This window comes from Alosa sapidissima, chromosome 13, assembly GCF_018492685.1.
Source record: "Alosa sapidissima isolate fAloSap1 chromosome 13, fAloSap1.pri, whole genome shotgun sequence".
NCBI lineage: Eukaryota > Metazoa > Chordata > Actinopteri > Clupeiformes > Clupeidae > Alosa > Alosa sapidissima.
Window position 1 is genome coordinate 30423738 of NC_055969.1, and position 27872 is coordinate 30451609.

Genomic DNA, 27872 nt, shown 5'->3' on the forward strand with positions numbered 1-27872 from the left:
CCACATTTAAATTGTTAAAATAAATTTCACCAAAAGAAAAATCCAAAAGAAAAAAAATCAGAATTGAGCATGTAAATCAGAATTTGAGCATGCAAAGAGAGCCAGCATCGTTTTCCCTCTAGAGGAGTTACGATGAAATCGACTCAGTGGAGACCTCTGTGAATCCTCTAAGGCAGCACTGTGTCACTGCCTTCACTACTACATAGCTCAGGCACATGCAGATACCACAATCTCCCTGACCTATGAACCCTACTGAGGTGAGGGTTACCAGACCTTGCCAGATATGACCTAGCAGTGCCAGGCAAAGCAGACAGACACAGCAGTTCCAATCTGATGTGCGTGGAGAGAAATTGAGGCCCATGATTAACTGAATGTTGTGACAACATGTCTGCATGAAAGGGTGTGGAGGAATAAAGGTGTGACCCATGTTTACCTGGGGTCATTTAATTACATCAATTTATGACATTGTCTTTTCTGTCCTCGAACAGCTGGACGAATACAGAAACCATAGAAGCAAATGCTATTATTAAGTACATGGGACAATGTGTGCATAGGAAACAGGTTACCTTAGAGTTAAATGGACACCAGGCAACGTTTTCGTGTTAATTATTAAAAGTAGGAAGAATATCCCGCTTGGAAGTTTGGTGTAACGGAAGATGCAAAGAAAAGGAAAAAAGCTTCAGACCGAGCGAGGGGGAGTTTCGTAGAGAAAAAGCATCAGGCTTGCCTGTGGGGTATACTACGTAGACATATCGAGGGGTATACTATGTGGGGTATACTACGTAGACATATCGAGGCTTGACAAAGCCTTGACTCAGGGGTATACGTTAAGTGATACTACGATTGCAGTTATGTGATATATTTGTCAAACTAGGCTTTCAGCTCATATCTGTGCGCGCTCTCGGTGTTGGGAGGACGTTGGCCAAGTGAAGACGCACAAGACCGCCTCTATTTAAAAACAATTACTTCCGCATTCATGAGCGATAGCTTAATCTACACTGCGTATTTTTTTGTGTCTAACCTATAACATCAAATAAATAAATTGTCATCAGTTGTTGTATGGTATGCACGTCCATAGTGGGATATTTGCACGCACAGCACTATTAAAGCGCATTCGAAATCCAAAATGTTAGTAGAGGCTGAGCTCCACCTGTAAGATATATGACAGAATGCACGTGAGATAACTTCGTTTTTCCTACACGTGAGATAACTTCGTTTTTTAAGACAATTGATTGGTCGGTGTGCGGTAGATTACACGATTTGAGCTATATCTTAGCACATAACCTCCTCCCGACCAGGTTTGGTTGACAGCATAAGATGCCATGGTGATATAGCGACACTAAAACAAATCCACTTTTGTGTCACAGCATAGCCTGGCTTTGAGCGCAACATACCTCACTAACCCATTAATCGAGATTCGTAGTACACCCCACTGGTGTCCCTTTAATAAAGCCTAGGTTACTTATAATTCACAGAAAAAAAACATGTTCATTACTACTAAACTATTTAGAATGAAGCTGCATTATGTAAAACTGCTGAAAGACTATGTAAGCCACATCATACACATGGACACACACACACAAAGAGATCAAGATCCAGTCTTTAAATAACTATTAATTTATTTTAAAATAGTTTCATTTCTCTCTACATCATATTTGTCATTTGAAGGAAGTCTGGCTTGCAGAAGCAAGAGAATATTATAAACATTCCTCCTAAATACTGATGAAGGAAAAGGAGCAGAGGGAACAGGGAGAGACGCTCCATAAGAATCAGTGATGGATGTCAGATGTGTGTGTGTGTGTGTGTGTGAGAGAGAGAGACTCAATGCTGTAACACACATGTAATGAATGTTTGATGTACGTTCATATAGGATGGGATGCAGTAGAACTTAAATCATCATCAGATGCAGAAGTGTATGAGGACATCAGTAGTTTCCCACACATAAGATGTACACACATTTACATTGACCAGTCTTAATGTGTCAACCCCATCTCACCAATATTACATGAAATATGACTTCACTTCAGAATAGCATTTACCATCGCGCATATATATATATATATATATATATATTGCTGACCTGTGGGGAAACACTGCTGTAGTGTAAGTGTATTTAGGTATGTATGTATGTATTTGGGGTTTAATGCGGTAGCCTAGCAGTGTTCCTCCTTTAGAGGTTCATCTTTCCTCCTCTTCCTGCTTTTGTACATCAGAACTCTGGTGTTGTCCATCAAGGTGAGAGACATCAATTATTAGCCAATAATCAGGCCAGTAGGCTGAGACTCTGTGAGCTAAGGGTGACGAGGACAGTGAGAGACCCAACAGCAGAGAGATCCTGTGGATGAACAGGAGGACTGAATGCACTTACATGTGTGTATTGGTGAGGAAAAGTACTGTAGGGTGTTGTGTCAGCAAGAACATGGACATGCAAGGGAAGGTGTGTTTGTTATTAAACTCACTGTAAATATTATTCAAAATTCAGGACGTTCATGTGCATTCTTTGAGTCTCGTATCTTTGTTTTTGTTGCATTTGTTTACATGTTTGGGCCCTGATGTTTTTAAATGCTCAGAAACACCTGCAATCAAGTCTGGAATACTAAGGAACTTTAGGGACTGAGTTTTCACTGTCCCTTCAGAGTTACTACAACAAAAACAGCAAAGAGAATCACTTTTCAAATGTGTGTAGAGGATTAGAAAACATGATGTAAGTACAAAACATAGTGACACATGAATTTATATCTGCGATTGACTGGTACCCACAAACAATACAGGAACACATATGATGCAAGTACACACAAATCAGGATTTTCACACAGGTAGGAGCAAGTATTTGCAACCCTATTTAGCAGACTCGCATACACAAACACACACACAAACACACACATATAAACAGACATGAGGCAAAACAGTGCCTTCCATGAGAACTGAGACAAGAAAAAATGTAATGACATGATGCTGAAGTGCTGTCTGGTTCATCAGTCTGTTAAAGTATGTTTCAAAGTACATGAATCCACCCCCTTATTCTCCATTACACATACATAATTCCCTAAGCATTCCCCACTGCATACAGATTGAGCAGTTTGTACAGCTTACGCCTCTAAATATCCAAGTGCATGTCTCCCCTCAAATGCTGCAGTATTCATACAGAGGTTGTCATATGACCCATCAACATGACAGTCTTGATGCAAAACAAAACAATCGTCTATTGAAGATAAGAGGAAAAATAAAAGGCAAAAAAGCTTTGTTATCTAAGATTTCCAGCTAGACAGTTGGCAGTCTAATTGTTAGAGCTGGTAAAAATGATGCTTAATGTGACAGTAACAGTGTGAGTACCAGGGACAGAGGGTCTGTACATAATTTAAAAGGGAAAAATAATCTGCTTAGTTAGGGCAAACAGCACCTGCACTCTAGGAGGTGTGTGGTGTGTAGTGTGTGTGTGTGTGTGTGTGTGTGTGTGTGTGTGTATGTATATGAATGAGGGAGAGCGTACTCTTTGAGTCATGTTCTGCTTGACAACCCATTCAGGTTCTCTCAGGAGAGAACGAGCGAAACCCTCCTAACAGGTTAGCCTGTGTTTTTTTCTGAGAGTGTACGCCCGATCGTGATTGTGAATTCATGATTGTGAAGTCTCTAAAGTGCAGCAGCGACAACAAAATGTTATCGTCTCGAGCCTCTGCATTACAAACAACTCGTGCAGCAGCTTCTTAAAGAGTATATATCCTTTTCCCTGTCTCTCTCACAGACAGACAGACAGACAGACAGACAGACAGACAGACACACACACACACACAACTACACATACATTCCTCAAGCAGCAGCTTATTATGGGACCCTCACTTGGTCACACACACACAAACACACAATCATATTGCTTATTAGCTAAGACCTGACACGGGTATAAAGGAAGATAAGGAGGACTCAGGCTAATATTGATCAGTGCACACACCTCAAAGCGTCAATGTGCTTGTGTAAGTAAGTGTCTGCACTTCAAAGCAGTGTGTGCGTGTGTGCATGTTCCATGTGTTTTTGATATGTAGTGTATGCACCCATTGGAATCTATGGGACTGTACAAAACATTGTGGGTTTTACTGCAGTTGTCAATGTAAAGGGGCACACCTGTGAGTGTGTGTGCATGTCGTAAAGCAGGTAGGGGTAGGGGTGTGTGTGTGTGTGTGTGTGTGTGTGTGTGTGTGTGTGTGTGTGTTACAGCAGGTTTCTGTGTGTTTGAGGGCATCTCTTACAGTAGGTATATGTGTGTGTTTGTTTATGTGTGTCACAGCAGGTATCTCTGTCTGTCCTCCTCCAGTGTCAAATCCACCACTTCTGAGGGTGGTGCCCATCCGGACTGGTTGGGGTTTGTGTTCCACGTGGGCTTGGCCCCAGTCTTCCAGGAGGACAGAGATTGAATGACGCCTCCACGTGGAAACCTGCATACACAATAGGGGGTGAAATGTAAAGGACATAATGTATAGTATCGTATTACAAAGGCAATGGCAGTAGTGGCTAACTAGGTACTCTAAATTCTGCACAAGGGTCCTATGCTAGAAACAATGGGTTTGATGGGTATAAAAAATGCACAGGCTATAAATGCACTGATGGACATTCTCTCAATAGTCTCATGCATACAGAGACCATATGAGCCAATAGAAATATAAAAACTGCTAAAAAGTGCAAGGTAATAATCAGATGCATAAATCACGGGATGAATATAAATGTCAGAGCATTGTGAGACAAGATACAGTGCAGTGCAGAGGAACAGTAAAGTTTGTAAGGCTATGCGTTCAGTTCTGCATTTGTGTACCTGGGATTCTCCTGAACGCCGACAATCTCCACTTCACTGTCGGAGGAGGGTCGACTCACCTGCGGCTTTGCATCTGCCTCACCTGAAACAAAAATTTCAACCAAAACGTTAAAAAATGTTCACCTGTACATTTAAACTACATTACTATGTCATAGTGTTTTAATATTACAGCAGTGCAAAATAAATTAGTAAATATTTGAAACTATTGTTCATTTATGTAGCACTGTTCAGTAATGTATTTGAGAATTAAACCAACACTTAAAAATTGAATTCACATAAAACAATGGGTCTGTGAGGTTTATACCTGTTTTTAAGGGTTAAGACCTAAAATGGGCCTATGTAAACTATGCTTTATTAATAATTTCAATTAAACTAGATTTGATTTAAAAACAAAAACATGGACACTAATTATTTATGTTTGAAGAGAACTGATGACACAGCCATCGTTGTGAACGACAGAAACCAGAAAATGACACTGTTTGCATGTAGATGTGCAGTTCATATTTGACAAATTATAAAGAACAGCCTACCACATCTACTGGAATATTAAGGCACCTGTGGTACCAAAGCCAACACGCATACCAAATCACACACAATCTCAAAACCTTCACCAATGGACAGGTCTAAAGAAAAATGGCTTTCAGACCTGAACCTAGACATGTCTAGCAAGATGGACTGAAATGTTTGGCAAGAGGTTTTTATAAAACACGGTGGTCACCATGGACACAGACCTGAGGGGGCCAGTGAGTGGGGGTGTGAAGGCTGCTCCTGCTCTGAGTGGGTGTCTGATAGGTCATAATGCCCGACCACCTCTGGGCCAACTGCACAAACACACACAAAATACCAATGAACACAAAAGCTCCAATCAAAATTATGTGTCTGTTGGGTTAAGTCTTTAAAGGGAGATATTGAAGACTACACTTTCTGCGCTGTTTTCTGTAAGATCAGGGGGTAAATGAAGGGAGAACTGTTTTGTTTTTTTTATCTTGGTAGGCTAGATTTTGGTGCAGCTCTTAAGCAATCACTTCTAATAGTGGTATAGGCCTTCCACTATCTACTAAAGCAAGCTAACAAACAATGGTCACAAACAGGGTTACTAATTCTGTCTTGTACCTTCATGACAAATAAGTCAAAGTTATACTTTTGAATATATGACACACAATTGAAGACACTTTCCTTGTTGTTTTTGCCTTAAACTATAGCGCTAATCAAATCTAGTCACTCAATACAATTAAACCCTTGGCCGCTAACCTTCTAAAGCATCTAGCTAACATTAACCCAAAGTAATTTCAACGATCAACATTCCATACTGGCACTATCAACCAGCTAAGCTGCAAGAATTTTAACTGCCATCTTCAAACATAGCAGTTAGATTCTGTAATTATTTTTGGATTCCTGTTGAAATGTGACAGATAATTTTGAGAGCTTAGAGGATTTCGATTCTTTGTGTTGTTTGTCATTAGTTGGCCGTGAGCGTGCAATCATGGAGCGTGTACCATGTAGTTGTGTGTTACTACAACTAACACCATGACAGATTCAAATTGAACAAGCCACTGTTCTGGTTAAAGAAAAAAAAAAACTGGTAATTCATAGGGACAGCAAAAGGCTTCCTGCCAAGAAACATAGAAAGTCTGGTGTGAACTTTCTTGTGCCTTTCCCCATCCAAGATGTTAATACCAAATGAAGACAAGACATTTGGCCCAAGATATGAGTCAGGTGTTCTGTTGAGTTTGGTTATACAGAGAGGGCATTGGTATATTGGTTTGAATCATTTTTTAATTAACAACTCTTGATTGCTGTTCCCACATACACAACCTTTTTGTGACCAGCTACTATCTACTGTAGTGCTAGTTAAAGTTTGACAACAAATAGCAATAAGCATTTTAGCAGTTCTTGTGTGTATGGATGGAACACATCTTGGTTATCATGGATCTTTCAAAACGGCATGACCGAACAACAAAAATTGTGCATCAAAGACTCACCTCAGACAAAATCAGCAATATTGTTGACCAAGCACAGCTAACAGACCCATTTTACACCTGACCTGTGTCTGTCTAGCCTGTTAACCGGTCAGATACACATCAATAGATGAAATGGTTCCATTCTAATTATATTTCCTGCATTTATATCAATAAACAACAAAATGTTACACACAAAATAAAAAATAAAAAACATTACTGCATACTGTCCGATCGGCTGACACTCAGAGAAATGCAATAGCAAATAAGAGATCACTCTCCAAAAAACACCCATGTTGCTCAACTGGTGGGTCGTGGAATCATTCTAAGGTGTTCACAGAACACGTGTTCCTTCAGAACCACAATGCCTTTGGAAGAAAATATATGAAGAGTTGTGTTTATTCTGAAATGGGACTGGTGAAGTGAAAGCTCAGTTCTCATACCTTAGTCACAAAGGGAAAAGGGGACTTTCATAAAGAGACAAAGTTCTGTGCAAGCGGCAGATGCATGGTCTAATGTAAGAGACTCCAAATTTCAAAATGTCCGCTAGAACAGTGCTCCAACATGAGTAGGAATTCATAATTGTGTTAGAAAAGGAAAAAGCCAATTACTGAAGTTATGGTGCCTTCCAGTACTCGTATTTTCAGTCGCATTTCCCAATTACGAGCAGGAAGTCACAATTCCTGCTTGTTCGAACCCTTAGTACCAAGTTCGAATTTACAGTAATAGTAAATGAGAACCATAGACATGCACTATTTATTAGCAGTTCTGTCCTATGTGTTTAAATCGGTTTTAAAAACAATAGGGTCCAACCTCTATCTGTCGCTATGTTGCTACAACGTTTGTGTAAAATACTATGTAATGCATTGTTAGGGTTGGGAACCAAAACATTAGAATCGAGTAAAATCAATAAGAAAGAACCGGAACTGAAAACCAAGCAAATTTGAATACATTGTTGCATCGTTCCAAACTTTATCTGGTAACAATTGCTAACAACAGCAACAAAATTGCTTACAAAATTGCTATTTGGCCGATATTTTGGGCCCTCTCACACAATGCAAAATCAACGGAGCATGAACAATTGTTTCCCCTCCGATGGGCATGGTTTTCAGTGTATGACAGTTTGCGCACTGTTTCTATAGGTTTACTTGTGAAATCTTCATTAAGGATAGGCTATACAAAGACAGAGATGCCCATGGCTTGCTCTACTACATATCAATAGCCCTTAAAACACACTCAGACAGAGGTCACTCTTACTTGTATGTATTTAATGTGAACAGGCATTCAAATAAACAGGCACTCTAGTTTAAAGATATTTAACGTTGACAAGCAATTAGGGAGATACCCTAAGCTCCCCATTAAAGGTGTAAAGACAGCCTAATATTTGTTAGCACTTAGAAAGTAGCCCTGCACTCAGTCCATACAAAAAAATATAGTAAAGCAACTTTTATAGCTTAAGTATTTTTAAAATTAACTGGTCATTTGTTAAAGAATGGATCTTCACATGGTCACTTGTAAGCGTGCAGTTACTGTCAGAGTATCTAAAGACTTAATGTAAACGGTAAATGGTACAGTAAATGTGTTAACCACATTCATGAGCAGTGTGTGTGTGTGTGTGTGTGTGTGTGTGTGTGTGTGTGTGTGTGTGTAAAATTGTTAACTCTGTGAGTGAGTGCAAGACAAGCTAAGTTGGCTTGTTTTGTTTTGTCACATGCAGGTTACCAGTTACAGCAAAGAAACATCAGACATACAACTCAAAGCAAACCCAAACAAAAATCATAGCTAATGACAACCAAATCAGACTCTGATCCATTGCTAAAAACACACTGAAATGTCAACGTAAAAAAAATGTCCTCAAACACATCTAAAAGCAACCCTGAGACGTTGCTGGCCAATTCCTGGGCAATCGGTGGGTTCCAGTGTTAAGTGGCACGATAACATAGAATTGCTGGCATACTGAAATAAGAGGATCCGGGGGGGTTTTTCAGCGCCGCCGTGCACAAGTCAACAAAAAAAGTCAGAAGCTCCTGAGTACCTCAAAGGCACATGCTCTCGGAAAAGGGGGGGGGGGGGGGGGGCAAGAAAGAAACAGGATTGAGGAAGTTAATTGTGGGAAATGGAGAGATGCAGGGAAAAAAAGAGAAAAAGAAAGAGGTAGGGATAGAGATGAGAGGCAGACAGTATGCGGAGTATTCCCCCGTCTATACATTTAGAGGATTGGGATCAACACAATCGGGGGCTCCGCTGCATGTGGTATTTTGCGTGGTAAAGTTGGCATTGACATTGGCACTGGCGCTGAGCTGGGCCATGCGCCAGGCGGCCAGCGTCTCCTGGGACTCGGACGACGGCAGGAAGGAACTCTGACGGCCCTGCTCGCTCTCCGATTGATCGCTGTCCGAGTGGAGGCGGGCCAGGCGATCCATCCACACGCGGAAGTGCTCCTCTGTCTGCCTCTGCATGACGGCAAATCGTGTTAGGGCCTCCTCCAGGACTCCGCCCAGGCCGCTGCTGGTGGTGGTGGTGGTGGGGGGTCCGCCCTCTGGCAGGAGGCTCCTCCCATGGGAAGAGGTTCGGGAATATTCTGTCCGACGGCGACGGCGAGCTTAAAGACAGTGGCCAAGCCGAGAAACACACGTCACACGTCACGAGCACACACACAGGCGGACACATGCGAACGGACGGAGGTCATGCTATGTTGGTGTGTGTGTCAAAAAGCCTTCATGGATAATGACACCCGCTAAAAAAGGCGGTGGTTCAAACTTAACTGAGACATGCTGTAGACATAATGCCAAATCTGTACAAAACACAGACCTCACAAACAAATCATATGAAAAAAACTTATGGACAAAGCTCTGGTCAGGCAGAACTTCACCAACAACAATGTTTCACTTTAAATTGAACTAAAAGGCGTTTACAAATATTTGTATAGCATCCCTATGGTTTTGTGAACATGCTTGTGACCATGCAAAGAGTATTAGATGTCCAACTGCTGAGATTAGATCAACTTGCATCTACAGAATCACCAGACCTTATCCTAACTGAAGTCCAAAACAAAATGAATACTATGGCTTTATGAAAATAATGTCTTTTGAATAATTCAAATTCACCATATCACTCTTCACCCACCAATGCTTTTTTTTTTCCAATGTTTTTTTTGTTTGTTTTTAAAACTAGTGACCCGACTAGCTACAGGCCAACAGACATGCCTTCCAAACACCAAAAACCACACAACTGACACTGATGAAAGCTAGCTAATTCGGTGATCTATTTGGCAACGATCCTACATTTTCCAGGGATTTCGGACCCAAAGTACAAAGCTATAAAGAAATTACATTGTATTGCCATAACAATAGTAACAACTAGCCAATCATAACATTCCCTGCAGCCACCAAATACACCACCACTGACACAAGCTAGATGGCTAAAAACAATTTACAGGGTTTGAGAAACAGAGCACAAAACCTGAGAGTGATTAGCCAGGGAAAGAGAAGGTAGGTGTGTTCTCTCATTCTTTCACATTACCATTTAAAATCATAACAATTTTGAGGTGAAAAACATCAGTTCCCAGCAAAAACTCTTCTAAAAACGGTGGCCAAAGAGCCGTAATGTTGCTTTGGCAAAAGGGCTTAAATCAGCCCTGATATGATACTATTCAATGTTACATTCAGCGCTGGGCTGGCCAGTTGCCAATGTATATTTATTTATGAAAAGAAACACAAATTTGTAAAACTGCCATTCCATTTCATGGATATAGGTATGGATGATCTAGGTGTGTTAAAGTGCAATGTTACAAGATCAGGTATATGTATATTTAAAATTTACATGGCATTTGTTTGAATCATGTATATATATCTGTCTATTTGAGTAAGAGGTGAGACTAATGAGGATTTTAAAAGGGACTAGGATAAAGACTAGCCTACTAAGTGTGAGCCACCAAGAGAAACTTCAAAGAACAGTTCACATTAAAAAATATTACTTTGCAGTCATTTAACAACAGTCTACTTTAGTGAATTAGTTCGCGTGTAGTGGATAGTGGATTCTGGGCAATGTGATCTTGTTTGTGATGTGTGAATACTATGCAATGTATCATGGATATAATGCAGTGTGTACTTTAAAAACATTTACCAATACTTAAAAAATAAATAAAAAAATAAAAATAAATACAATTTTCCTTAGCTGAACTGGCCATTATTTAAAGTTAACCTATGACCTGATAGATGTCAAAGATGCCATAAGGCCTTGATTAAACACATGGAGGAAAGGACAATAAGAGCCATGGTGGACTTCTCAACATCAGAGTTGAAGAGGCAACCAATTTGACAGGAGACAGGCAAAAACATTGATTGACTGACTGACTGATTTCCAGTCTCAATCAACACAACCACTTGTCAGCCCGTGAGGGTAGCTGGTGGGGCAATTAAACATGATTGCGAACAACTGAGTACTCTCAGCCTCTAAGCTACAAACTTGGCTCAGCCTTGAGCTACGCTAGATTTTTCATTCCCAGCTTTGTGCATAATAATGGCCTTAAGCTAATAGCAATTCAATAGTGAACACTAGCTAGATGTCATTTCAGTGTCTGATGAGGACACGGAGTCAACAAATGGTAATCAAACAGCCACCAACTGATGCAATGACCACAGTGCCAAACTGAAACCTGTAATCACTGAAACCACATGATTATCAGCCACTTTTGTCAAGCAGCTGTGCTCTGAGAATTGCAGAAAATAAATCAGGACAAGACAACAAGAGATTTTTGCCCTCTCACAACAAAACAGCTTCACAATTTCTATGATTTTTACAGACTTCACAATACCTGAAGGCCATGAAATTATTTTGAGATTCATCATTTATTTTCCAGGTCAAACATGCCCATAGGAAAGCTGCCTAATTTCCACCAATCTTCTCTTCACAGACTTATAATATTTCTTTTAAAGACGAATACTTTACAGCACACCCTCCCTGTCAGTTTCATGGGCATGTTCTAACCTCATTTATCTTGGTCTCCAAGCTGTGCATAATTTGTTTAGTCATGGCAAGAGTTTAGGAAATGAGTTTGTGCACAACGGCGTTATCAAATAGCCTAATCTACCTACCCCTTGGATGTTGTGTGAGGATGACAGACAGGAGTGTGTGGAGGTGCATTTGTAGAGGTCCACATGGCCTTACCTGGTGTATGTGAATTGATGCCAGCACCATGCTCATTATCTGATGATGATGACGATGACGACGATGATGACGACGACTGTGCGGTGATGTCGCTGTCAGACGTGCTGCTGTCCTGCAGCAGGTCCGGCTTGCGCCTCGCGGCCGCCTCCCTTTTCTGTCGGCGCATGCGCATGCGCTCCTTCTGCAGCCGGCTCCGGTGGCCCCGGACACGCACCCGCCCGTTGGCCTGCCGCTCCTGGCACCGGTTCTTCTTGGCCGCCATGGAGGCGTTCGGCGTGTCGCTCTCAGAGTGCGAGCGGCGAGACTTCCTGCCCGTGGCCGCCGCATCCCCAGCAGCAACAGAGCCGGCCACCACTGAGCCGGGGCCTGTGGTGTGGCGCGTGCCTTCCTCCGCCGACGACTGCGTGTCCGAGTCGCCCAGGTGGCCGGAGGAGGACGGCGAGAGCAGGCAGGGGGAAGAGTCGCTCTCCTCGTGTGCCCGCGTGCCCCCGCTGGAGCTCGTGTTCTGGGGCCGGAGGTCTTTGAGCAGGCAGGGCATCGAGAGAAGTCCGGCCGAGCAGCTCTCCGAGAGCGTGCTCCCTGCTGCCTCCTCGCCGGGCGGGGAGCTTGTGGGTGTGGTCTCAGACTTAAGAGGCGTGTCCTCTGTGCTGCACTCAGGGAGAGTCTCCGCCTCCTTCTCCTGACTGGCCATCCTCAATAGGGTGTGGCGGGGTCTCTGAGACAGGCTCTTGATGGGATGAGCTTGCCTGCAGAAGAGATCACCAGATATCATTAGTAAGCACTAATGACACATCAATAACACATTTCATGTGTCCCATTAATGTTCTGTGCAACAGAGAAAGACAGAATCTACAGGGGCTAGGGGCTAAATGCTACATTTACATTTGCACACATTCACACAAGCGTATTCATTTTTATACACATTAAAAACCCACTGAAATATAACATTCTATTGCCATGTGATTCCAAGCCCATAACATGTCACATTCAGCGAATATCTCTTCACGATCCACACTAGCTGCCCATCTAGAGCCCGACCAATTTATCGGCAGGCCATTATTAGGTATTTTCCAAACTATCAGTATCGGCATTCATAACAGCCGATACATCTTTTTAAAATCAGTAAAGGAAAACCGCATATTGATCCTTCATTTAGGCTGCCTTTCCAGTATTGGCATTATATGGTTTGTCCAGCAGACGGCGCAGCATCTTGCTGCAAGATAAACATGCTTGACTTGGTTCCACTTCACTTCCTACAACGAAGGAAGGACAACGGTAGCTTGTGTGTATTCATGGTTGGATGATTTTCACGTGAAATGTAATTCCCATTTCTTCTCGAAGCCGAAATAAACTTGAGAATGTTTATCGGACATGCTCGTTTTTTACTGCAGTAACATTAATCTTACAGCTATTTGTCATCAGCTTAATGGTATGTCCAAAGGTAAAATAACATTAACGTTAGCATTAATTGAGTGATGGAGGCTGGTTTGATTGTTGGTGTATTTGTGAAACATAAACACGGTTATACCAAGTAACTTGATACCAGCACTGTAATTGTCACTATCGACGGTCATCCCATTCATTTTCTTACCATGATGACAGGAGCTAAGTTCTAAGCTTCTATTCTATTCTATTCTATTCTATTCTAGTTAGACACAATGCTAACGTCCGCTAATGCCATGGTTTGCTGGTAAGTTTTTGATGCATCCTAAACGTTCTGTTTGCTAAAAAAAAATTTCTGCTGTTGACTTGCTCACACTGTCTTTGGTGGCCCTGTCAGTACTTTGTAAACTGACCACGTAGACTGCACACTAAATAAAGCATATGAAACAAGAGTTCTGAGCTAACATTAATTTCAAAACACCGACTACTCCATCATTTCAGTCTTCAATTTCTTGCATTTTAGCAAAGGTGTTTACACCAAGTAAGGAAGTGCATGGTTTACAAAGGCTAAATGTAAAGTAATAGATCATACTTGTAATCGGTTTTGCTTGCATAAAACGATACAGTCAAAGCATAACCTGCTCACAATGTAGATTGTGCCAATGTGATTATCACAGAACAAAGATCTGACACTCATTTCATAAAAATAAATTACTGTATAAGAACCTTTCATTAGGAAACCAGATACTTAGGCCTATTTGATTACATAATGTCCCACCTTGATCAGAACTGTGTTACATTGTGTTTGTTAAAAATGACTTTCAGCCAATATATCGATTATCTGGTTTTTTTTTTAAACTGAAATATTAAAATCGGCATCGGCCTCGGCCTCCAAAATCCCATATCGGTAGGGCTCTATGCTCCTCCCGTGAGAAGCCTACACTGTAAAAAAACAAAAACAAAACACTGTGTGGAGTTTCTCTGGGAATACTGAATGGAGAAGTGAGTTACTTCTTTGGTCTGTTTTGTTTGGACCTTGATTAAAATATAATGCATGTTGTTTTGGACAAAAGCGTCTGATAAGAAATTTAAGCATAAACATAACCAAATGCGATATATTGCGCGATCGCTCACTGCACCTTTAACCTAGGAGATTTTCCCTCCAAGACTAGAGCACACAAAAACCTTACAAGAAAAAAAAATAGAAAGTAGGACAATGTGTCACTAGAAATTTAAGAAAAACTAGCCTTTTAACTGAGGGCTGAGGACTGCATAACTATCATCCAGGTCTAAAAATCCATGCTATTCCTGGACTTCTGTCTCCCTCCAGTGGCTAGCCTCGATTTAGTAGTTGACATTGAAGACATCTGTCGAGCCAACTCAAAACAACTGATGCTTCACCAATACAGCATTCAGAAATGTGGAAATGAAAATGAACTTCTGCTTCAAGAAACCAGAGAATGTCAATTAGGAAAGCGGATATGCTTGTTGCCTGCATGTGGCTATTGACAGTTTCAACACAGACTCCTCACTTCTAGGTCACTGTACAAGCATAAAACCCGTCTTGGGATCCAATGCAGAAAAGCAGAAACAGGACAAGGAGAGGAAGAGAAACAAAACCAAGACACTGAAGCACAATTCATCTTGCGGGGGCGAGTCTTCCAATGCTTCCAAATGAATTCCCATAAGAGTGAACGAGCCTGCTGCAAGGCCAACTGCCCAAAATGGGACACTGAGCCACAGGTGATTTGGCACACTGGAATGAGAGACAAATGCCAGATAGTGCACCCAGCACTCCTCCTGAAGACTCATTATACCACACCTCTAAGCTAATCAAAGCCATCTGGGGACACCTGATGTGAGTGCCAAGTTCACTATGCCTGGAAGTCAGGGATGCAAATTGACAGTATAAATTGGCAATTATACTGCATTAGATTTGCAGAAGGTAGATTAAGCTACAATGCTGCCACATCACTGTCAGAAGCCTGACACCCAATCTAGTAATGGAACAATCAGGAAGACTTAACGGTTGTAAATGGTCAAATCAAACTCACATTGGGGAAAGTATAAAAACACTGACAAGATTCAATCAGAGCTTGGATCTGGCCTCCACCATGTGATGGCTATCTCTAATGGCGTCTAGTATTCTTACTGATACCAACCGAAGGTCCCCTTGAAAAGGTAGGATGAATAAGACTTGGAAGGAGAGGTGCAAACGCACACCGAAATCGAGGTGTAGGCAACTAGTTAGTGGAATTAGTTGAAGGAGAGAGATGCCGCACACTCCGAGTACGCTAATTACTTTATTGAGGCGATAACGTTTCGGCCAGTCTGGCCTTCTTCAGATCGCATGTTAAATGAATATAGGATGAATAAGACTGCAATAAGACGCAATTTCAAATTGAATTCAGTTAATCAAGCATAGCATGGGCTATTGTCTATGAGGACAACAACTTATGATACGAAAGAAATGAAAGACATTTGCCGATTAAACGAGGTTAAATAGGTTCATGTGCTTGGCAGTGAGACAGAAACAGTATTCAGTGAAGAGGGAGTTCTCATTTGTTATTATAACGAATGGGCTATGGTAGGAACAAAACAGTATATTTAGGCACAGGCATTCACACAACCACTCAAAGGTGAAGTTAAGATTAACATTACTCAGATAACACCAAAATAGTGACGAAGTTAAGTCTGCAACATACAACAGCAGAGTCAAGAAACGGCATGCAAACCGCTTAAACTCTAAAAGAACACAAGTGAACATACATAGGACATACAGCAGCCATATAACTGATTAGAAGTATGGACTGGACTCCCTATCTAACAAGTCTTATCAAAAGACCCTTATTGCTAACAATACAGTGCACAAATTAATGAGGTCCTGAGGCTGAACACCAAGACCGTGATCAGGCAAGCTCTGTCTACATCATCCTCCCACGGGTTCATCTATTTAGGTGTCAAGGTATCCGGCTCATTAGGTCGGATACCTGAACATTCTCTCTAATGAGTCCTGGTAGTTGCTGTATTAACGTTACAGTTCAAGAAAGCCAGACTCGAATGCCTAATGTCGTGACCCCTTAACTGTATCGCCAGCCGCACATCACTCAAGTCTGCACGAGAACTTGTTCCGAGACCCGCTCATGTTGCAGACGGGACCTTACGGCGCGACAGTAATTTAAGATAGCTACTCACACACCTATCCAGTCACTCAAGGTGCGGCAGACCGCTGCAGAGTGGTTATCCACCATGCATGAAAAGATACCGGTAAACGTGCATAAGAGAAGAGTTAGATGAAGGATAGACTGGGCTAATTTTTGATGACTAACATTGATGTAGAAAAGAAGCTTCTGTGTCCCTTCACTCACGTAAAGATACAACCAACAACGGTATCAAATCGGTATTGTGCACGTATAGTTTGCACTCTCTGTAGCTAAAACTTCATGAAGTTAGAGCTGTGCGTCTGTCCCCTCCATCCTATCAAATGCTAAACTGGCTAGTGCGCCTAAAGCCCAGTAACCTCACTAGCCAGCTAAAGTTAGCCAACGTCGTACTCTACCTTTGACTTCCTGGCTAACTAAATTAGCATGCTAGTCTTTAAAGGCCTTGGAGCGATTTTTGGCTAACGTTAATGAAATAACCCCACTCTTAAATCTAGACTACACAACCTACGTAGCTAGCCCGGTAAGTCCCTGTTTAAGGTTTTTAATGAGCAAGCATATAGTAAAAACTAAAAGTGGTCACCTAGTTATCGGTGACTGAAAACGCTTTCAAAATGGAAGGCTAGCCATGGAAGGAAATCACTGGCTTCCCCAGCTGTCTGCTTCTGCTTGCTCTGTTAGCCAGCTAGCTAGGCTGCTAATGTTAGCATCCACAGCAACGATTATTAGCCAGCTTACCTGGGATATAAAAAAGCCCTCAAGTGTCTAAGCTCTTCACCATCCTACTGGATCTTCTCCTTTCAGTCAATCATCAAACATCAACAGTGCATAAGCCAGATGCAATTAAAGCCTTATGTTTTTAAGTTTTTAACAGACTCTTTCGAACGCCGTTTCACTTTGGTCAATTCAAAATGTCCCCACTAGCCGGAGTTTGAGTAATTTTTGTTTACGCAACTTCCTGTTGGTGTAGCCAAGAACAACTAGCACTCCTTGTGGGCCGGCGAGGAATTGTCTTGTCGATTATTCATCAGGATCAGGATGAATGTGGCAGGTCAGGCCATTTCAGAACTTACCTGGACATTTCTACTATATAGAGCCCTAGCCAATGGTTGTAATATTGTGCTAAACGCAGTTTGGCATTGTTTTCTTGAAATATTTAAGTTTTTCTCTAAAAAAGAGAATAGTGCCATTAATTGTGTCCATACTATTATAGTGTCATATAGGCACTAATTCACCCCCATACCATCACAGATGCTTGCGTTTGAACTGTGTGCTAAGAACAAGTTGGATGATGCCTCTCCTCTTTAGCCCAGATGATGCAGAGTCCATGATTTCCAAAAATAATTCCAAAATGTGATTAGCGTAACCAGGCCCAATAAGACGAAAGCATTTCTGAATCATAAATATTATTTTTTCTTTCCTTGGTATGAGTGAAGGAAAAATGTTGGATTACTAACATTTTTATGAAATATAAGTGATTATTAATAATTTTACATGTATTAGAAGTGAATACTAATCTACATTTATTACATAGAAGTGATTAACATTTCATTTTCTTATATTCTGTGTATGCTTTCCATACCTGTCAACACTCCCGTTTTTCCCGGGTTTCTCCCGTATTTCAAGGTCATCTCCCAGCACCCTCCCGTTTTGTTATTTCTCCCGGAAAACTCGCGTAATTTGCATGGCCATCAAACTTCATTTTAAAATCATTGATCCATTCAGGTAGCCAGATTGTGTATGAAATACACTCTACACATACACGATCACTTAGTTTCAATTTCAACCATTTTGTCATAGGCTAAAACCTGGCAACCCAAAACCCAAATAAGGAAGCGGGTGCCGACTGCGCAGCCTGAGTCTCGTCGTAAGCAAGCGGGCTAGTTGAATGGCCTACTCCAGAACTAGCTGTTGTGAAATTGTTGGGAATTTAATTGATTAACACATCACATAAACTGTTATTGAGTGTTGTTGATACACTGCACTTGTGCCCTCGGAACCAAATCTGACAGCAAGCAGCTTTGAACCTTGAATTTCCCCTGGGGATCAATAAAGTATCTATCTATCTATCTATCTATCTATCTTTGTAGTTTTGGAAGTAGGCTAGGCTGCAGGCAGGCAGCTGGTGGATACATAACTGGCATGCGTAATGGTAAGGTAAAAGCAACGACCGAAATGCAGTGTTGACACGTGTATGAAGCGTATTAAATATGCAAACACAGATCCGGTATAAACACTCCCGTTTTTGGAAAGCTAAATGTTGACAGGTATGATGCTTTCTATACATTCAATACTGTGCATCAACTTTGCTTTGTCTGTCATTTGCTCTCTCCATGTCACGATTTTCTAATAAAGGTCATGCGACCCCCTTTGTCACGAGTTAAGGGTATTCTGCCTGAGACAGTAATATTAGGAATATCCCGACAGGAATGCTGAAGGATGTATATGTATTGTATTGACCAATTATCTACTTGCTTGTTGTAGCCACATGACTTGCATACGGCGCATGGATCACATGCTATGTCCAAGAAGTGTCCATGTATTGTATTTCTGCATGTATGAGGATTTTTGGAAAAGACCATTGTAGCCTACTCATGTGATTTGTATTACCAATGTAATTAATATGCATAAGATGGTAACCTGACTCTCGCCAGATGAATTTCGTTCCGCTTAGCTCCGCCTAGCTTCACTCACATCCATCTGGGACCTCTTCCATTGAGAGTGATTTCAGCACGAGATTGTATGGTAGAGCCAATCAGGACGCAGGGCGAGAGTTTCATAGATGTGACTTACGTTCATGGGCTTCGGAAAAACCTTTCTCAGAGTGAAAACATCATCATTCCGCGTCATTCACGTCACTTAATGTGTGAGTCAGAGGTCGGAAACTGGGGCTAGATTTTGCTAACAGAGTTGCCCAGTTAGGGGCTCGTCATCACTTTTGTCGTCACGTTGTAGTTCGTTTGTAGTCCATGTGGCCTTTCATGTCCAACAGTTTTAACGTGAACTTGGGAATTTGCCCTTTTTATCACTTGAAAAGCTGCATATCTTTCTTTCACGAGCATCTTACACTAGCCTAGAAATCTAGACGCACCCTAGCGGCGGCAAATTAATTTGCTCAGCCTGTACGTCTAGTATCAAACCATAGGGATTTCTATTGGCTGACGCCGTGGACTTTATCCAATCACAGCGCTCTATTTTGTTAGAGAGTCTTAAGGCGGGCTTAACAGGATAACCACAGTCCTGTGACGGTGAACAACAAGGAAGGGGGCTATGGCTAACGAAGAGCGGTTGTTTGAATCGGCGTTGGCGTCAACTTTGGAGGAGTTGGACTTGTGCTTTTCTTTGAAAGTTGAGCAACACAATGCACTTAAGTAATTCCTTTCAAAGAAGGATGTCTCAGATGGATGAGTGGAGCTAGGCGGAACGGAATTCATCTGGCGAGAGTCAGGTTATAAGATGGGGCTTCGTCCTAGAGAACTTTGAGTAGTGTTACTGGAACATGCTGTTGCTAGTGACGTTGCTTCTGGTATCGTGACTAAACCTGCAGTGGTTCCTCACACCTGAGTGTTGCCTGGATATTTTTGACCACATGAGTTTTAACCAGCATTTGTGGATGAGCATCAATCTGTGTTCATACACAATGCTGAATGTTTTCCTAAGCCCATAGAATGATTTTCTTTACAGAAACAGGTCTGTTTTTAATGCAGAGCCATTTGAGGCCCCAGAGCTCACAGCCATCCAATATTGTTTTTCAGCCCTTGTTTATAAAGATTTCTCTGGATTCTCTGAATATGTTAATTTTATGTAAAGTGCAACAGGCCTAAATTATTTGCAATACAAGCATTATTCTTATATTGTTGCAGACCAGCAGCCAGACCAAAGGATACTCTTGGATGGGAGACCTCCTTGGAAAACTAAGCTGGAAGTGGTTGGGTGAATAGCAGGTGGCACTCTTCCCTCTGGCCAAAAATCGATCCCAAGGCACCAGTGCAGTGACAGGGACACTGTGCTGAAGAAGATGCCGTCCTTTGGATGAGACGTTAATGAGATGAGACTCACTGTGGTCATTAAAGATCCCATGGCCCTTATCACAAAGAGTAGGGGCTTTCCCGGTGTCCTGGTTAAATGCCCAACCTGGCTCATTTAATCTGGCCCCCTAATCATCCCACTGTGTTATTGGTTCTTTCATTCATTCCCTCACTCTCCACCTCAAGCTGGTGTGTGGTGAGTGTTCTGGTGCATATTGGCTGGGAGCCTTGAAAAGCACTATACAGAAAGAAACGTGTCTATATTTGTAATGTTGTTCTGTGAAGTGTTACACAACAACTTTGACTATTGATGTCAACATGTTATGAAAATGTCAATTATTGTTACTGTGTTGTAATTCTCTCTCTCTCTCTCACACACTCACTCACTCACACACACACACACACACACACACACACACAGAGAGAGAGAGAGAGAGAGAGAGACAGAGAGACACACACATATAGAGACATAGACATAGCAGCAGTATACAGTATTTTAACTGGTCGTTGAAGATTTTATCCATATAATGTTCAATCAAAATATTTTATTCCAGCATCCATTTCAACACATTATTAAAGTAGTGATATTAGCCACATAGGGTACAGTCTGTCATTAACTACTCTTAAACGTTACTGCTCTTGCACACAACTTTCTGTATAATGTTCAAAGGTAAAACAATAAATATATAAAACCAGTTCATCTCTTGCAGCAGTCCCACATGGTATTTTTGGAGGTGGATTTAGTAGGCTATTTGAACATGTACATGTTATTGCAACTGGTTGAGGGAACATTTGTGTGTTTTTAACTTGAGTCAAATTGATTTCAAGTTAATCCCTGCGTGTCTCTCAAAGACGTAAGCGGTGAGACTGCTGTCCAGTTTGCCTAACTGGCCTTCAGGACAGCGACGTGTCCACCTGGATGCTTGGACTTCATGCTTCCAAAGTGCCTGGGAAAAACAGGGGAGAGTTCAAATATTAAAAATGTAAACCTTTTGTGCCCATTCATTTTCCTTTTTGGTCAATTTATACATGTTCTGTCTGGATATAGCTCTATATAACTCTGACTGTCTATTTCTCTCCTTACCCCTCAGTTCCCTTCAGCCCCACAGTCATGTTACCTCCAGCAGTTGTTTTCATGCTCATAGGCCTCCATAGTCTTGTGATTTGAGACTCCATCAGATCCTCCCACAGCAAGCAGCAGATCATTGAACACCAGCAATGACACCTAACACACACACACACACACAAATGCACACACTCACTCACATGTGTACACGTACACACACACACAGTCATACAGATGGCAATAGTTCAGTCATAAGTCCATTCCATAAATCAGTGGGTTCATTCATTTTAACAAACACATCTGTGTGCTTACTAACTTGGTATCTCTTGTTATTCATAGGTTTGACAGGGGTCCAGCGGAAGGACTCCGAGTCATACTTCTCTGCTGTTTTAAGTGGCAGACCCAGGTCATCCCGGCCGCCTGCCACATAGATCCGACCCAGAAACACGGTGCTGCCGGCGCCCTCGCGCGGGGTCCGGAGTGGTGGGCACAAAGCCCAGCATCCCTCTGCTGGGTCGAAGCGCTCCACTGGCACACGTACAAATAAGTATAAGTATATATACTCTTTTGATCCCGTGAGGGAAATTTGGTCTCTGCATTTATCCCAATCCGTGAATTAGTGAAACACACTCAGCACACAGTGAACACAGTGAGGTGAAGCATACACTAATCCCGGCGCAGTGAGCTGCCTGCAACAACAGCGGCGCTCGGGGAGCAGTGATGGGGTTAGGTGCCTTGCTCAAGGGCACTTCAGCCGTGCCTACTGGTTGTAGGTTTCATAGCTCCGGTTTCAAGTCCGAAGCGCTAACCAGTAGGCCACGGCTGCCCCCAACATGAACATATGCATATGAATGTCTATGCTTTCATGTGTGCATACCCATGCACCAACACACATACAAAATATATAAGCACAACTAAGTTCCATTTCAGTTCTATACTGAATGATTAAGTTTCAAATTGTAGTATTTGTGCATGAATAACGGAGACACGGAGCCAAGGTAAGTGCTGTTTTCTGTATCCCGTTCCTCGAGCTCTGAGATACACACTGCGTGAAAGAGGATGTTATGTACTGTATGTGCACCTGAATCAAGGATGGTGTTCCCATCAGTTCCTCCTATGACATAGAGCTGTCCATTCATCACCACAGCAGTAGCCCCAGCCCTCTTGTGCTGCAAAGGTGCCAGCTTAGACCAGGCATTACGGGAGGAATCATACCTGTACATGTAACAGGCACAGACAGTAACAGCCACAACACACACAAACACACACAGAGACATAGATAACACAAGGCATATAGTTGACCTTAATGTCAAAGCCAGTGGTGGAGGAAGTACTGAATCTCAGTACTTAAGTAAAAGTACAAATACACAGAGAAATATTTACTTTAGTAAAAGTACCACAATGACAACCCTACTTAAGTAAAAGTAAAAAGTACCTTCCCCTGGGGATCAATAAAGTATCTATCTATCTATCTACCTGCTTTTAAATGTACTTTAAGTATTAAAAGTAAAAGTATTTGCATAATGATTTATTCTCTTAATATCTATATTCTAAAAGAAAAAATAGTATAGGCTGTGGCATTTTAATTAAGCTAGTTTTAGGTTAGGCTATATTCGACTAGATAGTTTTAAGCTAATGCAATTGTGCTTACCATCTGTGGCCCAGTTTACATTCTGACCTACAATTCTAGAGACTGTAATTTTGGTTATCTACTAGGGTGATCTGCTGAGTACAGAGTCGGACTGGGAACAAAATTCGGCCCCCCCCACACACACACACACACGCACAAGCCCACCGATACCAAAATCCCCCCCTGATTCCCCCCCATAAATAACAAACACACAGTATCATGCTGTAGCAACACTTCATAAACTGAACCCAAACATTTAGATTTGGACCTATAGGTTATTATAATCACAATAACACGGGGGTCCAGGATTTTTTTTTTTAATTCTGGTTGCTAATCACACCATTTTAAAGTGATTTGAGAGGGACAGGATTCAGGGATAGGCTACTAAAGACTCATCTTCTGTCTGTCTCACGTCATGTTACGCCATGCATTAAACCACATGTCACTGCTTGACTAAATGAAAAATATAGGCTACTGAACATGCATGGAGATCGTCATAGTTGACAGAAATCACGATTTGTGCCAACATGTTGTAGAAACACAACCGCAGCCTTTAGGCCTATTTGGTGCAAATCTTCTCCTTTACTTTGGTTATAGTCAGCGATTCACATTAACTGTAGGCTATCACCACAAGTGTATACTAAACGTTTTTGCCCAAGTTTGTGTGCCGTCATCACATTTTGCAAAATTAGGCTACCTTCGTTACTAACCTACTGTACCAGTTGATAATTTTTTTACGTGCATCGACTCGCGATTGATTGTGCATCTAATGGAACACTCGGTGGAGAGACTTCCACTTTCCAAGTTTCACTTTCACTGTCGTTGTGAGCTAAAAGGCTACTACTGTATATGGGAAATACTTTGAAGTTCCTTTTGAGTCCAAACATGAATAGGTTTTCTTTAACCTGTGCTACACTTTTCCACCAAGTTGTGTGAAAATTGTAGGCTACCCGGAGTTTTTTTTATGTTGACAGAACACTACAGTAGCCTACATGGTGCAGTAAATGGAAGCTCTTCGTAGCGCGTGCAACTAACGTCAATAAAAACAATATATTTATGGAATAAAACTAGACACCTCTGATTGCTGTTTACGGTTAAACTGCGATGATGTGAACACCAGCCAGCCGAGGGCACTTATAGCCTAGGCCAGGGGTTCCAAAACTTTTCTACGACAAGGCCCCCCAAATACCACTAGGTTCTGGCCAAGGACCCCCTTGATGTTTTATTAATTAAACCCATCGACAATACTACGGCAAATGTATAAATACATTAAGCTAATCTAATATTTCTTTTAGCCACAACCACATCGCGATGGAGCATACAGTGTGTAAAATTTTTATTTGGGGCTTTCTGCTATATGAGAGCCATCACTCTACTATTATTCCCAGTCATTATCATGAGAAATATGTTCAGATATGCGTCACATTATTATAATGGCATTGTATAACAACCCTCATAGTACAGTATATTTTAAATGTTTCAAATGTATTTATTTCTTGCTTTTATTTCCCCCTCCAACTTGCTGAGGCCCCCCTGGCACCCCCTCGCGGCCCCCCAGCGATCGTAACACACACTGAACCGGTCATGAAGAGGTCAAAATGATTGACCTGTCACCCCCCAATCCAAATGGATGCAACTGCATTTATAGGCTAAGCCTAGGTCTACATGACGGGCCGCAAATAGGCTAAATAGCTTAAAAAATAAAATAAAAAATCCCGGAGGTCACCGGCCCACATGTGGACCGGCCCACCGGGCATTTGCCCGGTTGTACAGATTACCAGTCTGAGCCTGTATATCATTCAGCAAAACACGAGAGCCTGAAGTTTAACGGGGTAGACCAGGGAAACGTCGGGTGGATCGTAATGCCAATTCTGCTGATTGAACAGAAAAGTTGCTGAGAAAGGTGTCTTTATGATTAGGTTCAGTTTCACTTGCGCAGACGCCCATAGACATTGAATGAGAGCTCACATTTCTACCCCCCCCCCCCACCCCCAATTGTAGGCTATGCCTCTTTATTTGATCACACACAATTAAGAAATATTTCCTAATCTAGAAAATGCTACGTTTTTTTCGGCCAGCGGTTCTATAATAGTCTACCATTCATTTGTGCCGCAAATGATCAGACGTGTGACAGAAGCATGGGCATAGCTTGTAACTTCGCTTCGTGTCTGTGTGTGTGTGTGTGTGTGTGTGTGTGTGTGTGTGTGTATTGCCTACCTCTCTACTGAATTGAGGTACATGTGTCCGTCAAAGCCTCCAATGCAGACAAGGCATCCGTCCATCTCACAAACACACACTCTACTTCTTGGAGAGGAGATTGAAGGCAGCTCACCATTCCACACACTTTGACCAGGGTCATACCTACACACACACACACACACACACACACACACACACACACACACACAATTACACCAGGAGCTATGTGATGGCTGCTAACAATGTTTTTATACGAGGGCAATACTTGTGTGTGATTGTGTGAAGGATGTTCAGTGAGTATTAATAGAAAGTAATCTGTTGAATTAAATAGGAAGTACTGCTTGAACACCCCCAAATCGTCCACCTGTCACATGGAATTCAGCGTGTCCCTGGCTGTAACTGACACATGCTTTAGGCTTTTCTTTTAGACACATTCAGGGTCACCCAGCCTAGCACCCCTCTCTGTACTTTTATTTTTTATTTATTTGTTTATTTTGTAGCGGCAGTGCATATTTATTCGACATCAGTATAAAATAGGCTACACAATGTAAATACGGCAGAATTAGCACGTAGCTAGTTTTCATCTGTTGTCCCTAGGCAAAGTGACATACATACAACACCCTCATACTCAATTGAGGGACAAGACAAAGATTAAAAGCAAAAGTCAAGACGAGGTATAAAATGCAGGATAGTGAAGTGTGTGAGGCAGTTAAAAGTGAGTGCAGCTTTGATTTTCCATGAGCCACAAATAAGTCTTAAAGTTCACATGTCGGACATTCCCTTATTGTGGGGGGCATGCTATTCCAAAATGTATTTCCCTTTACTGACAATACAGTTTGTCCAAAAGTAGTGTGTCTAAAATATATTACACCTCGTAGGCCTACTAATACTACTTTGTTGCAGGTAATGTTCTAAATGCACAGCTTCCTTTATCCTCAAATAAGTGAAGTGTGTGTGTGTGTGTGTGTGTGTGTGTGTGTGTGTGTGTGTGTCCTCACCTCTCCATGCTGCTAATACAAGTAATCTCGTCGGCACCACCGACCATGTAGATAAACCTGCCGACAGCACACACTCCTGCGTCTCTACGGTGACGCATGATGGGCGTGGTCATTTTCCATTCGTTATACTCAGTGCAAAATTGTTCAACGGGACACAAGGGGTCATCTTTGCTCCATCCACCCACTGGACACAGACACAGACACAGACACACGAACAAAGTCATCATGAACACCAGTGCTTTGCAGGATTCAGATTTGATGATGATAGAGTATTAATGATGTACAGTTCATTTTCCTAAGGCCTGACAATTCGGAGACAATGACTCACCCACATACACCACGTCTGATTGTGAGGGTTTGGCTTTCCTGTTGTTCTGACTGGCAGGTATAGCTGAACCTTGAGGCTCTAATGACCTATTAAGAGTTGTGGAGTCCAAAGTTTCTCTACCCATGTTTACCCACATTGAAAAAAATACAAAGTTGAACGCACAACCATAATTTGTTATTTTCATACCTCATGGTAGGTGGTGGAGTGTTAACAACTTGACCCATCATGACATTTGACCAAGTAAAATGGACTAAATTGTCCAATTTTGTCTAATATCTCTGTTTTAGAATGGATTTATCAATAAGTACATCACTGATGTTTCATAGTATAGCACGAAGTACCACAATTATGCACTTGCATTTTACAATCTGATTATATCAGTAAAATCAATAAATCAGTGTAATACATTAATACTGTACCTATATGAAAAGAGAGTTTTGTGTTAAAATGTTATAGTTAGATAATAATCCCTGAAGTCTCTAAAAGATGCATTACTTACCCATTTTGTGTGTAGACCCCCATATCTCACAGTGTCCTGTGAAGACTGCTGTCCTTTGTCCTCCTGTCTTCTCGTCGTTCCACGTCTCCTCTCTCATCACATGTCACTGAGGAATTTAAATGCCTGTGAACAGCAGTTAAAACAACATGCCCAGTTGACAGTCCGTCCACACACACACACACACACACACACACACACACACACACACACACACACACACACACACACACACAGAGAGAGAGAGAGAAGGCAGAAAGAAAAGAACTTGGTGAGACGTGCTTGATATTTTGGGATATCAGGAAGAGCTACAAAATGGGAAGGAGATAAAGAGTTACCATAGTGTCCTGCACCAAGAACTATCTATCAAGGAGATGTGGGGGGGGGGGGTCGTAAAGGTCATTTGTGTGTGCCTGCGGGTGATGAGATATTCCTGTCCTGACGAGCTGATGATGAAGTCCCTGGTCGCTCGTCAGTCATCATACTTCACATAATATCATCACCCATGTACTTGACACAACCACTTATGTGCACACACACAGTACCCAACCCCCCGGTCATTAAGGTCATCAAATAGAAACATAATCACAAAGGATCATGAAGGGAAAACCCTTATGTGCTCAACACATAGTGATTCTATTTTTTAATTTTGTTA

General features: G+C 41.8%; 2 protein-coding genes across 7 annotated transcripts; both read right to left on the reverse strand.

The window, feature by feature from the left end:
- Positions 1 to 1596: 1596 nt before the first annotated feature.
- c13h18orf25 (chromosome 13 C18orf25 homolog) lies at positions 1597 to 17418 on the reverse strand. 3 transcript variants are annotated; one of them, XM_042059273.1, is made up of 5 exons: positions 17211 to 17418; positions 11929 to 12674; positions 5533 to 5622; positions 4802 to 4883; positions 1597 to 4427 (listed from the first exon to the last, which is right to left on the reverse strand). In XM_042059273.1, exons 2-5 carry the CDS (start codon positions 12617 to 12619, stop codon positions 4274 to 4276), a joined length of 1017 nt encoding a protein of 338 aa, XP_041915207.1. In that variant the 5' UTR covers positions 12620 to 12674; positions 17211 to 17418; the 3' UTR covers positions 1597 to 4273. The 3 variants fall into 3 exon arrangements, with proteins under 3 accessions (XP_041915207.1, XP_041915208.1, XP_041915206.1); XM_042059274.1 differs by lacking the exon at positions 5533 to 5622; XM_042059272.1 differs by lacking the exons at positions 1597 to 4427; positions 4802 to 4883; positions 5533 to 5622 and adding an exon at positions 8013 to 9361.
- A 3612-nt stretch (positions 17419 to 21030) lies between these two features.
- On the reverse strand, positions 21031 to 27346 carry LOC121680333 (kelch-like protein diablo). Of its 4 annotated transcripts, none has more exons than XM_042059664.1 (8): positions 27221 to 27346; positions 26722 to 26807; positions 26394 to 26577; positions 25414 to 25557; positions 22648 to 22781; positions 21883 to 22094; positions 21619 to 21725; positions 21031 to 21447 (listed from the first exon to the last, which is right to left on the reverse strand). In XM_042059664.1, exons 1-8 carry the CDS (start codon positions 27241 to 27243, stop codon positions 21384 to 21386), a joined length of 954 nt encoding a protein of 317 aa, XP_041915598.1. In that variant the 5' UTR covers positions 27244 to 27346; the 3' UTR covers positions 21031 to 21383. The 4 variants fall into 4 exon arrangements, with proteins under 4 accessions (XP_041915598.1, XP_041915596.1, XP_041915595.1 ...); XM_042059662.1 differs by having other exon boundaries at positions 26722 to 26837; positions 27221 to 27308; XM_042059661.1 differs by lacking the exon at positions 27221 to 27346 and having other exon boundaries at positions 26722 to 26969.
- Positions 27347 to 27872: the final 526 nt, after the last annotated feature.

Excerpts from the sequence above, each read along its gene's own strand:
- LOC121680333 (XM_042059661.1), bottom strand. The coding sequence starts at position 26,905 with ATGAAAATAACAAATTATGGTTGTGCGTTCAACTTTGTATTTTTTTCA. Across the intron at positions 22,782-25,413 it reads TACCTCAATTCAGTAGAGAG|GTATGATTCCTCCCGTAATG; the intron begins GTAGGCAATACA and ends TTACATGTACAG. Across the intron at positions 21,448-21,618 it reads CATGAAAACAACTGCTGGAG|GCACTTTGGAAGCATGAAGT; the intron begins GTAACATGACTG and ends TGTTTTTCCCAG.
- c13h18orf25 (XM_042059272.1), bottom strand. The coding sequence starts at position 12,619 with ATGGCCAGTCAGGAGAAGGAGGCGGAGACTCTCCCTGAGTGCAGCACA. Across the intron at positions 9,362-11,928 it reads CATCAATTCACATACACCAG|CTCGCCGTCGCCGTCGGACA; the intron begins GTAAGGCCATGT and ends ACTGTCTTTAAG.